At 40.9% G+C, this 12,725-nt stretch overlaps 1 protein-coding gene across 1 annotated transcript in view; it reads left to right on the forward strand.

Annotated features, from left to right (window-relative positions):
* The first annotated feature begins 2,036 nt into the window (after positions 1–2,036).
* LOC148882986 (uncharacterized) overlaps positions 2,037–12,725 on the forward strand; it is a 90,812-nt gene continuing 80,123 nt past the window's right edge. The window contains exons 1-4 of the mRNA XM_089023732.1: positions 2,037–2,633; positions 4,395–4,553; positions 4,816–4,983; positions 6,013–6,171. Of these exons, the coding sequence (XP_088879858.1) occupies positions 6,065–6,171 (107 nt within the window). The 5' untranslated portion in view covers positions 2,037–2,633; positions 4,395–4,553; positions 4,816–4,983; positions 6,013–6,064. The remainder of the gene's footprint in view (positions 2,634–4,394; positions 4,554–4,815; positions 4,984–6,012; positions 6,172–12,725) is intronic.

Here is a 12,725-nt window from a genome sequence, read left to right on the forward strand (position 1 = left end):
AGGATGCTGGAACCATGACTTATGTACCTTTTATGCTATTTTCAGATAATAATTGGCTGTTTTTTTTCTTCCACAGGCTCCACTGTCACAGTTCGAATCCAGATGAGATGGCAACGTGACATTCTAAATTACTTTGATGGTCAATGAATGACATTGTAAGTCTCTCATTAGTTTATCACACAAAATCGATTAGGCAAAAGAAAACATTGTCACACCTGGATCTTGGGCTGCACTAATTTATCAACACAGTTCAATTATTGCTCCCAGTCATATTTGTACATTTAATGCCAAAGTCTTTTGAATCTCATTACATATACTATTCTGTCTTTAACTTGAGGGTGGGGATTCAGGACGGGGTGGGTGCAGGTAAGGGTCAAACCTGTTAACCTCTCCATTGAAGAACATATCATCGGGGGGGTTTTCTCTACACCTTTAGTCACACAAACACGCATCCTGATCCCACAGGCAGAATGTAGCTGTCAACACACAGCAAACATTTGATCCGGCAAGGGGATCATCCCCGCTGATCCTCACCCCCATTAGCTCAATGCGTTTCAGCCCTTTGCTTGTCTTTTACTGTCTGGTACTCGAATAGACACGGTGGCAATTTGGAGACATGATTTATCCCCATTAAAGATGACATACAAACAACCTCTGCTCCCCACAAACGGATGCTGTTTAGTTGTTTATAGGGTGTGAGGGGGATTTATGGGGTCGAAGAAAGATGCCTTTCAGCTCCTGCTTGGGGGGTGGAGGGGGGCAACTTATTTGTTGTGAAAGCGCCGCCCATAGTGTTAACCCATGACCCCGCTGCTTCGGGTAGACAGCTCCGTCCACGCGTCAGGGAGAAGGCTTGTCACAGAGGAAACATCCAAGACACTGGATGGGCCGCTGGGGAACGGAGGGGTGGGCTGAGGGGGAGGCAGGCAGACAATTAGTGTCCTGATGATCAAACGGACAGGCTGAGTAAAGAATGTCAGCCTTCCGGATGCATCAAGTGTTTGGAGGAAAAGTGTGAATGGAGCCACAGACTAAAGGGACAAAGTCTGTGTGTGTGTGTGTGTGTGTGTGTGTGTGTGTGTGTGTGTGTGTGTGTGCGTGTGCGTGTGTGTGTGTGTAATTATAATCTGCTTCAGTGGACAGATAGAAAGCATTTTCTGAGTCAATATTTTTCAACAAGCAACTAAGAAGGGATGAATCAAAAGGACACAATATGATTGCAAATGTCCCCATAGTGGGACGAATAAAGGTTTTCTGATTTAGATACCTGATGCAATCTGATGTCATAATAATATTATTTCTAAGCGCCTTTCAAAACTGTGAAGGACACTTTAAAGTCACGGGATAAGATTTTTTTTTTTCCTGCGGGTGAGCAGTGGCAGCCATTCGCGCCAACGTTCAGAATCAGAAAACCTTTATTCGTCCCACAATGGGGATATTTTCAGTCCACAGCAGCAATTTGAAAGGGTGAAAGGGGGGGGGGGGGAGGATAGAAAAACAAGATATTCTAAGCATGGTAAAATAAAAATGTCAACTGTATACTGTAAATGTGCAAAACCGTTTCATAAAAAAACTACATAGTGCAAGTATCAAGAAAAGCAAATGGATATATGTAGCTGTATTGCATCTACCCATATTTACAGTACAAGTGTCCAGTTTTTTTCTTCTTCACGTGATTATTGAGAATTGCAAAGCCTGACAGCAGTCAATAGGAACGAGCGGCGGTACCTCTCCTTCTTGCAGCGTGGGTGTAACAGTCTCTGGCTGAAGGAGCTGCCCAGTGCTCTCAGGGTGGGCAGGAGGGGGGGGGGGGAGGAGTTCACTCAACCTGGAAGTAACCCAAACTCACGCCACTAGTGTGAGTTTTTTCTATAATTGTCTATTTATACAATACAATACAATATAATACCACCTAATTTATATAGCGCTTACACAACCGCTGTAACAAAGCGCTTCACATAATAGTCAACACAAAGCAAAATAATAAACAACAGGAACATAAAAACATGGACACTTTGGATATAATATAGTTTGGATACCATGCACTTCTTGCACATGTTTATTTTTTTCAGAATCAGAATCATCTTTATTTGCCAAGTATGGAGAACACACAAGGAATTTATCTCCGCTGGATTACGCTGCACTAGTATCATCATAAAACAATTACAAAGAGGCACAATACACTTATATTTGGCTTACTGTTTATAGAGTTAACGGCTTGGGGAAAGAAGCTGTTTAAATGTCAGCTGGATTTGGTGCGTTAGCGCCTGCCTGAGGGGTGTCACTGGAAAAGGTGGTGGGCAGGGTGCGGAGGGTCCAGTCGGATTTTTCCGCGCCCTTGTTTCGATTCTTGCAGTTTTTTTCTTTACATTTTTTTTGCAATTAATGCTAACACTCGAGAAAGACTGTTCTAAAGAATAAAAATGTGAAACATCAACGCTAGCTCCCGAATATGGATGACACGTGGAAGCTGTTTGCAGGGATGCAAAACTTTGCTGCTGCATTGAACATTTTGCTGAATGTTTTATTTAGTAATAATATTAATAATAATGTGTCATCTTTTTTGGCCTCTGTGAGGTTGCTGAGGGTCCAATGTGCTGCTCACCTGAAGTTCCAAAGTCCTTCAAAGCTCGGTAAGTGATTGGACATGACCTCATATTTGTGTCTGTGGACTAAATGTGCTGATAGATGTTTTTTTTTTTCCCCTCGTCTTCCATCAATGGCATTTTCATGCCGCCAGACGGAATGTGGAAGTGGGGTGAGCGCAAACAGCCATCGCAAGCATAGCATCGGATCGGATCGGGCACATTATCTTCAAAGCCAGTCACTTCCATCGTTGATATGACTCAGGCCATAGACGAGAGGTTCAAAAAAAAAGTCAGTCGAGCATTCCTGAGCCCATTCCACAAAGTGCAATAACTTCCTAGAATTCTTCGACCCTCGACAACGGAGCCAGGGCACATCCTGTTGTCCACGCAGCACTTCCTGCGAACGCGACTCGCTCAGTCTTCCTCGTCGCCGCGGTCACCTGAACGCACCGTCATGTGCCGCGCGCTCAAACCGTTCATGCCGGCGTGCAACCAACCGATGATTCCTGACTTGTTTAAATTATTAGTCGCCAGTTTCGGTTGAATAATCCGGGTTTCCAACTCTGCATTGTGAAAAGCAACTCATCCTTTGTGTGCCAGAGCTGAAGCAGAGCACTGGAGGCTACAAAGCGGGATGAATACAGAATCAAAGGCGAAAAAACAACTTTCATGAAATGTCGAGCAGGTCGAAGCATCCAAAGCGATGGAGGATTTGATTCATTTGCCAAGTTGTATGTTTTTTTGTTTGGTTGCTAGTTAGCGGAATGATGCAAAAGATATTGAATATGATTTCCAGGAAAGATTGTTGCGCACAAAATATAAGCCCAAAAAAATGACAGATACATTTGCGGTTTTACTAAGGAATATGATTTAAAGGGGATTTAACTTTAAAGTCAGAATTCTAACTTTAAAGTTATAATTCAGACTTTATTCTCACTTTAAAGTGAAAATTCTGACTTTAGAATTTTGAGATTAATGTCAGAATTCTGACTTTGTGACGTTCGGGGAGCTATAGTTATAACTACAAAGTCAGAATTCTGACTTTAATCTCAGAATTCTTACTTTAAAGTCATTCTGACAATAAAGTCAGAATTCTCACTTTAAAGTCAGAATTCTGATAATAAAGTGAGAATCTTGCCAACCTTATTTTTTTTTCTTCAGTGGCCCCTCATCCTCTTCCGTATTTCACTCATTTCCACTCCTCCAATATACAGGTAACATCCGCTTTACGACCGGCTCGAGTTACGACCACCCGTACTTACGACCATGCCCGCCAGACCTTTTTTTTTTTTTTTAATTCTACGGCTGCTACTGCTAGCAAGCTACAGAGGCAGAGGTCCGTGCAGGATGATTTATTAAGCTACAACACAAAGCGCTGGTCCCAAAAAGAGGACCAGGGGAATAATCAAAAATAAAGAATCCCAAAACCGACGAGTGAGAGGGCCGACACAGTAATAAAGATCGATAATACGAAATATAAAATGATTAAAATGGCACTAAAAGTTATAAGATTTATAAATAAACGGTCAACATTTTGGTATATAATATTATTCAATAGAAAATGTTGCTTAAAAACAACAGATTGACATCGTATACTATCCCGTCGTATAGGAGATGCCAGCGTGTCGTCATTTATTATGATCACGTGATCCTCGCGTCAGCCATTTTGAATGCTTTTCCATTCACGACCGTTTGACTTACGACCGTTTTGTCGAAACGGTACCCGGTCGTAACTCGGATGTTACCTGTATTAATTTTTGTCCCCACCTCAGAACTCACATGGTCAAAAATTTGCATCACCCGCAGGCCAAGAGAACCCCGCGATCACGCCGAGAGCGAGAAAATGGATGAACGCATGCACATCGAGGAGGAATGTTACAAAAATGGGACACGGATCAGCAACCCCTCGGAATTGACCAAGATGGACAAAAGCGATAGTGACTGATGACATCACGCATCAGAAAGGTGATACTGCTTCACCCGCCCCTGCTGGGGTTGACTCATTTGTCAAAATTAGTAAACACGAAGGCTGGCCGAAATATTTCGACCCTTATTTGGGAATGTGTCATCGTTCAACTAGGTGAGACATAAGAATGAATAGTTGACTTGATCCCGTTGCATCGTCGACCCAACATTCCTCAGAGGTGACTCAGCGTTCAAAGATGAGGGTGTTTGTGACCGCTAGGTTTCAATGTGACCAATCCCCTATTTTTGTCATTCCTGTTAGATTTCACAGCCGTCGGATATCAGATGGCACACCGGATGCCGATTACTATCCGCGTGGGGCCCCTATGCGACCGACCTCCAAACAAATGACAACAGCTTTTGACAAAGCTGCAACAGAAATGTCCTTCCACCTGTTTTCCCAAACCGATTGTTCTCAAACGCGTCACAGGTGAGCTGAAGCTTCATTTGAATACAAATAAAAAAAAAATTTGAATCAAATTTCATATCAGTACCAACTTGTAAATTCCAATGCTGATGGACAGTGTAGGAACGCAGCCGTCCAATCAGATTGCTCCCCCCCGGAGATTTGAACTCATTCACTGCCATTCACGATTATTAACATATGACGTAGAGCGCCATTCCAGAATTTGTTCGGGTTTTGTTTTTCATGCTTGGGTGCCGATAAAGCGCTGGCCATAGCCTCTGACAATATATTTTCTTTTCCACAAGGGGGCAACATTTCCCTTTTTTCCATGTTAGCGCTTTGTTCCATCTTCAGCTGTTGTTAAAGCCCTATATCAACAAATATGTATGTATGTAATGCATTGCATTTTTGACAGCCGCCCCCATTTCAAGCTTATATAACACCAGACCCATATAATTTCGGAAATAACTCTTTTTTTTTTTTTTTTTTTTTTATGATGAAAAAAGATAGTAAGGCTTTTGTGACGCTGCATTGACTGTTTATGTAGTCCTAAAACTCAATATTCTGTGGTTCCTGTAATTCGAATGACAAGTAACAAAAACCCTGGCACCGGAGTGGACACATTTTTGCTCATTGTCCGGCAGTGAATGAGTTAAAAATGACAAACAACAACAATTCGTCATGTATAAAAATGTTTTTTTTTATGAAAGAAGAGAGTTTAAGGTTTCTTACACTGCATTGAATGTTTATGTAGTCCTAAAACTCAATATTCTGTGGATACTGGAATTCAAGTGACAATGACAACAACCCTGACACTGGAACGGACACATTTTTGTACATGTCTGGCAGTGAATGAGTTAATGAGGAATGCAGATGTATTAATCCGGGCTTCTTATCCATGTTCTTTATAACATCGCTCTCGCATGCTTTCAGGTGCACGTCTTGAGGTGAGACTTTGCGGTCAGGCAAAACATTTAGCAATGGGCAAATAAGATTGATTTATGAAAATTTCGACTTGAATATGTTTCACAATGTGAATATATTTCTCTGCAGGGGCATCGAGGTGTATTTTGCAGACTAAGATGTTGTATAGCAAAATTTTGGTATGACGTCATCTTCACATGACATGTCCACGGCACCGCCTGACACGACGTTGGACAAAGACGAGGACAAACATCGGAGCGGAAGTGGTCGGAAGTGGCAGAGGTACAGGTAAGGTTTGTTTCCTTGGTTGCCAGGATTGTTTACCAAACACATCATTACCGCTATTATCTTCAAATTGACATTGAGATATTTTTTTTTAATAACTTTTGAAATTACTCTTTTAATGAGAAGGGAACTTATCCAAAACAACTGAGGTACACCTGTACACTATTACGGGCCAAAAATAAATAAGTAAATAAATAAATAAATAAATAAATAAATATACATAAATACATAAAAACATATAAAATACATACATATAAAATACATACATACCTGAATACACACATGCACGCACACACACACACACACACACACACACACACACACACACACACACACACACACACACACACACACACACACACACACACACAGAGGAACACACACACACACGGAGGAACACATACACAGACAAAAAATATAAAAAACAAAACATAAAAAACACAAAAAAAACATAAAAAAAACACACACATAAACACATGAAAAACAAAAAACATAAAAATCACACACATAAACATATGAAAAACAAAAAAACATAAAAAACACACAAACATATAAAAAACAAAAAACACAAAAATATAAAAAAACACACAAAAAAACAAAAACACAAAAAACACAAAACAAAAACACAAAACACAAAAAAAACACACAAAAAAACACGCCAAAAAAACACAAAAAACATCTTGGTCGTCAAGAAAACAGTCCCGGGGTTTACGCGAAACAAGTTATACCCATTCCATCGAACGCGACGGAGGAAGTGAAGGGAGTAGGAACAGGAAGTGAACTTTTTAACATATTGGCGAGTGTGTTTGGGTTGTCCATGGCAACCATTTTTTTAAAATTTGCGCCAAGTCAGACCCGACAAATATCTGTCCTCCCTCCGATCATAAGAATTTGTAGCAATTCCATAGTTTGATTAGAGACTCCATCGTAAAAGGAGACGGTGAAGGTAAGTTTGACAGGGAAAATACTTAAGATAGAGCTGTTTGTTTTGTAGGGATTTTCTGACTCAGCGTGCTGCTTATACAGGTTTTTTTTTTTTTTACTTTCGGTCAATCCACAGACAGTAACACTTCCACAGAACAGGTTTGTTATCGTGACTACGGGGAAACTCCTTACGAGGAGTGGTGGGAATGCGACTTAGGGCTCCTTAAACCAAACAAGTCCTCGGGCGTCAAAGTTTAAATGACACGGCAGAGTGATTTTTTTATTTTATTTTTATGAGGCATAAGGATTTAAAAAATTGTTTGCGCCGTGGGCTTGGAGTTGTCATGTGAGCATTCTTTTACAATATGGACTACCGCTCCTCAACTGGAGTCTTTTCTTGATTTTCAAACTACAACACCGTAGCCGAACGCCATTTTGTTCTTGTAAACCATATGAAGTCTCCTTTTTTTATCAAATGAAATTGACCACGTGATAATTTGGTCTTCACGGTTTGCCTTGCGCTAAAAATAAGGCAAATAAAGAATGAATGAATATGGAAGCCGTTGATTCATCCACCCGGTACTTCACAGGTGTCAAAGTCAAGGCCCGCGGGCCAAATCCGGTCCGCTACATCATCTTTTTCGGCCCGCGAAAGCAAATCAAACTTGTTAAATTCCATTATGATTGCTAAAATCTGAGCCAAAATTTCATATTTTTGGATGTCAACCACAATAAAAGTCATTATTCTTGACTTCAGATTTGAAAACGAGTTATTTATTAATTTGCTGTGTGCTCTATATGTAATATTTGAAGGGATTTAAACATTCTAATGGGTTCCCCAAATTCATAACGGCCCTCGAGAGGAAACCATAACTACAATGTGGCCCGCAGCAAAAAAATGACTTTGACACCCCTGCGGTACTTAATATACGACGCTACGTATGGCACCAACGCAAAATTCGAGTCGTAAGCGCCTGTCAGTCAATCATGAATCCGATCACAACAGGAATGCAGAATCCTCTCTGGCTTCCTCGCTTCAAAATAAGATAGACCTGTAAAAGACATTTGAAAGGGTCTTATAAATATTATTGGATTGGATTAGCCTTTATTAGTCTCGCAGTGGATACATTTACATTTCACAGCAGCAAAGTTATGGAAAGAAGAGGAAAGGAAAGGAAAAAGTAGAAAAACAAAATACAGGAGCTGCTGCAAAGGGAGCCACCCTCGCGGCACCATCTTGAAGTCAAACGAACAAAAAAACAAAGCAGAAAATCAAAGCGTCCTTTTCACCGGTGGATCTGGGACGTCGTCGTGAAATGTGCACGTCTGCTCCAAGCTGAATGTTGAAAGCAAACACAAAGCTGGAGCATCCATTGACGAAAGAGATTGTCTCACATCTTTCCCACGTAAATCCGCTTCAATTCCAAGCCACGACATTTCCACATAGGCATCGCCGCTCTGCGCGGACGCTCCTTTCTTCTCATTACGGGATGATGATGATGATTATTATAAACCGATATTCAGTTTTTCCCTTGCAACGATTCGAACAAAGCAGTTAGCCAAACCTCATTTTGAGCAGCACAGAGCCGCGCAGCGCCGTTAGATTACGCCGGCAACGCTGGCGCATACCAGCGTGCATGAAATATTGACAACAGTCTGTAAATACACGTGATACGAGTTATGGTGGATTAAAAAAAAAAAAAAGAGTCCCTTTTACCTTTTCTCAGACTGTACGTTTGTGCGTCTGTTATGAGGGCGTTCACAGCAAAAGGATTTAACATGAAACTGCATTCCAGGACCTGTTGTCATATGTTTTCCGTGACATCAAAGCCGTGTGAAGATTTTAAAAGAAATCACTGGCGGGGAAAGCGGTGGGTGTGTTTTGGAGAAAATGAGGCTGCTTTGGCCGAAAGTAAAAAAAAAAAACAGCTCTTTGCGACTTCCACGGCAATTACAGTACGTGAAATATGATCCTGACTGTTATGTTGTTGAGGTTAAAGACTCGGTTGGATATTATTAGCTTGATTCATTCCCGCTTCTTTTTTTAATGAGGTGACCTGCGACCTTTTTGCTTCCACATTGAGACGAGTTCTTATCTGCCGCGCTGCAGGGGCCGCTATGCGGTTCCTGTTTTTGCGTTGCCTCTATGCCCGGGCTCAAATGTGAACCCGCGCCGGCTGCCACCTCGTTCCAGTTCAGATTGTATAAGCGCCGATTTGGGGGGAGGTTGTTTGTTATTACAATGCCCTTCCACAGTGGCTTGAGCGTGTGTTGTTTTGACTCGGAGAACAATCAGGTGTTGCAATAATGCAGTCTGCCTCCCTCCCGCTTGCCTACCCAGCCCACCTCCACAGTTTATTTACCGCTAAGAGGAATAAAAAAAAAAGTGTCAGTTTGTAGTTGGGATTTCTTTGATTTGTGGTGGTCACAGGACGTTACGCAATGCAAATGTTGCATTGGATGTCAAGGTGATGAAAATTATCAATGTCTACCTTTTTTATTTCTAATTACCGTTTTCCGGTGTATAAAGCAGTGTCTGAAACTCATGACAAAAAGTTAGAAAACTCTGAAAAGTGACCGGCCCGGCCATAAAGTTGCCTGCCCCATTGTTCACAACTTGAAACACAATAAGATGACTAATCGGCAAAAAAAACATTGTTGCAAAGTATAATGTATTCTACCAAAAATGCTCCCTTGCTTAATTTTTTTGGTAAATATCCCTTGCTGAAGATTTTGCTCCAGTGTCATTTGTCGTCACGGTTGTCTGCTCAAAGCCATGTGCCTCTTTCTAAGCGCCTTTCAAATCTCTCAAGTACACTTTACAGTCACGGTATAATGTACGTTTACGTTTCGTAGCGTCAGAAATTTTGTTAGCTTCTTTGGAAGCTTTCTTCTGGGGCTGAGGTTCTGTCTTTGGAAATTGATATTCAAATGCACGACTTTATAACGCTCGGAAAAGTCTGAAGCACAAAACAGGCTTCTGATTGCCTGCTGTGCCGAGTATGCAAATTGCCAAACGAATGTATAACGTGGTGGGCCTTATATTTCTACATTATATTTGGAAAACATTTTTTCATTCATTGAATGTGCGCAGACACTCGCCAACTTACGAACAAGATACGGTCGTTCGTAAGGTTAGTTTGTTCATAAGTTGCTTCAGTGCTATATTTATTATGGTATGTATGTTTAAGGTTTATATAAGTATGTTTAAGGATGGTATAAGTAACCTGTATTGGTTTGTACTGAAAAATAAACATTTAATACAAATATATGCTCTATAAAGATATGTACACTAGCTATGTCCGAACATTTTTCCACATAACCGCAAACATGTTCATATGTACCGTTGTTTTGTTTGTAACTTGAATGTTCGTAAGTCAGGGAGCGTCTGTACTTCGGTGCACCTTATACACTGAAAAATACGGTATATTTAAATTCATTGAGCGGCAACAATATCATTATCAAAGAAAAGGCTTCATCATAGGAAAAAAATACAGTAAAGTCTCGTTATATCGATATCGGATATATCGATAGTCCCGGTTATATCGATACTATTTCTATGCACGCACGGAGAAAATTACATACAAACAGGGTCGGATATATCGATAGTCCCGGTTATATCGATATTTTTTCGGACTCCCTTGAATATCGATATAACGAGACTTTACTGTATATTTATATATCACAGCTATTTATTCCAGTCCCAGTTTTGCTTTTACTGTATCAACGGGAAAAAAAAAAGTTTTCCGACAAAAGACGGTAACTCTGCGCCAGATTTGGAATTCTTAACATTAAATTATGATCCATCACCTTTTTATAATGTGCTTTTGAAAGGACGAACCTTTCCATTCCCTTTTCAGCACCACTCGTTCTTTGGAAAGTTTTGGAGTGGAACAACAGGAAGCAATGCTTGCATGTTATTGGAATTTAGCTAAGTTGCTCATGAAAACAAGATAAGACACAAATGCCATGAGTGAGCATCTAATCTAAAATGGTAAACGACTTGATGATTACCCGGGAATTCTCGGCCCCTTTCGACTTTCCGTCCGTCTGACCGAAAGAACGAAGGAAGGTGGTTGAGGGTGAGGGGAGTTTCGTCTTTCAAAAAAAAAAAAGGGGCAAAACAGGAAAGCAAACCGTTGTTTTGGTTCGCGGGCGCTACAAGTGTTTGGAATTTTCAAGGGGATGAATTCACGTGTTGATGCTCACGTCTGCGCTCAGGTCGGAGCATGCACCGTACAAACCTTTCCTCGCGCGCCGCGTTCAATCGCGACCAAAGGCGCGTGGAGGGAATGTCTGGCATGCCTTGATAAGCGGGAACGGCGAAGCCCGAGAGCCCCCCCGTGGATGTTATGAGGAGCCGTGGCGGAATAGACTAAATAGCTGGCCACGCTGGCTTCACTGACCTTGCTTCAATCTGGACTCGCGTTTTTGAAAGAACATGTTGATGCCTGGTTCTTCTTGACTTTGCCCTTTGAGGGTTGAGAAAACATCATGACCTCCTTTTAACTTGAAAGACTGGCGAGTGTATCAGTTATGTTAAGTGAGATTTTTGGAACTCGCAAAGAGACATTTTTTTGCAAATTTCTGTATCGTATGTCTACAAACAAATGGAGAAAGTTTGGGAATGTGTACCGAAGTCATTTGTTTCTCTTAATGTGGAATATTATTAATTTGGATTTGGATTTGCCTTTATTAGTCTCACAGTGGAGAAATTTACATTTCACAGCAGCAAAGTTATGAAAGAAATGAAAGTAGAAAAGCAAAACACAGGAGCTGCTGGAAAGGCAGCCACTCTCGCGGCGCCGTCTTGAAGTCAAAAGAACAAAAAAAAAAAACTAAATAGCAAATAACATGACAACACAAAGACACAGAGAGACGTTCATTCTTAAGCACTTTCTGTATCCTCTTTGTTACATAAAGCAGTTCCAGATAAAAGAGAGGATCAAAGCGTCTCTTCACCAGTGGATCAGAGACATCATGGATCAATTTCAATACATTAATGGTATAATTCATTAGTACTGTCATGCAGTTAAAATCTCTTTTTTTTCCATGACGCCCCTAATAGACTCTTACTTGCTCTATAATATCATAGAATACAAAGTAAGTGTGTCTATAGCTAGCTAGCTAGCTATGTCTCATGTTGTTTGTGATATCAGCTATAGTAATAATAATAATACGTTTCATTTATAAGCGCCTTTCAAAACTGTCAAGAATCAGTTTTTCTGCGGGTGAGCAGAATAATGACATGACAGGGCAAGGCTGTGCTATGTTTTCCCTTGGTTCCTTTTATGAGACATAGCTAGCTAGCTAGCTAGTTATGTCTCATGTTGTTCATGGTTGCAGTTAGGAAGAATAATGACATGACAGGACAAGGTGGTTTTATGCTTTCCCTTTGTTCCTTTTATGAGATATAGCTAGCTAGCTAATAAGCTAGCTAGCTATGTCTCATGTTGTTCATGGTGTCAGTTATGAAGAATAATGACATGACAGGGCAAGGCGGTGTTATGTTTTCCCTTTGTTCCTTTTGAAGCCAAACCTTTCTCTGATTACGCTTTGTTGGTACACAGACATTGTCAGTCAGGTCCAAAGGCGCTGACCTTTAACCTGTGGAGAAGTACTTCCAGGTGGTG

The sequence above is a fragment of the Hippocampus bargibanti genome, linkage group LG20 (assembly GCF_051943395.1).
Source record: "Hippocampus bargibanti isolate YZ-2025 linkage group LG20, ASM5194339v1, whole genome shotgun sequence".
Classification (NCBI taxonomy): Eukaryota; Metazoa; Chordata; class Actinopteri; order Syngnathiformes; family Syngnathidae; genus Hippocampus; species Hippocampus bargibanti.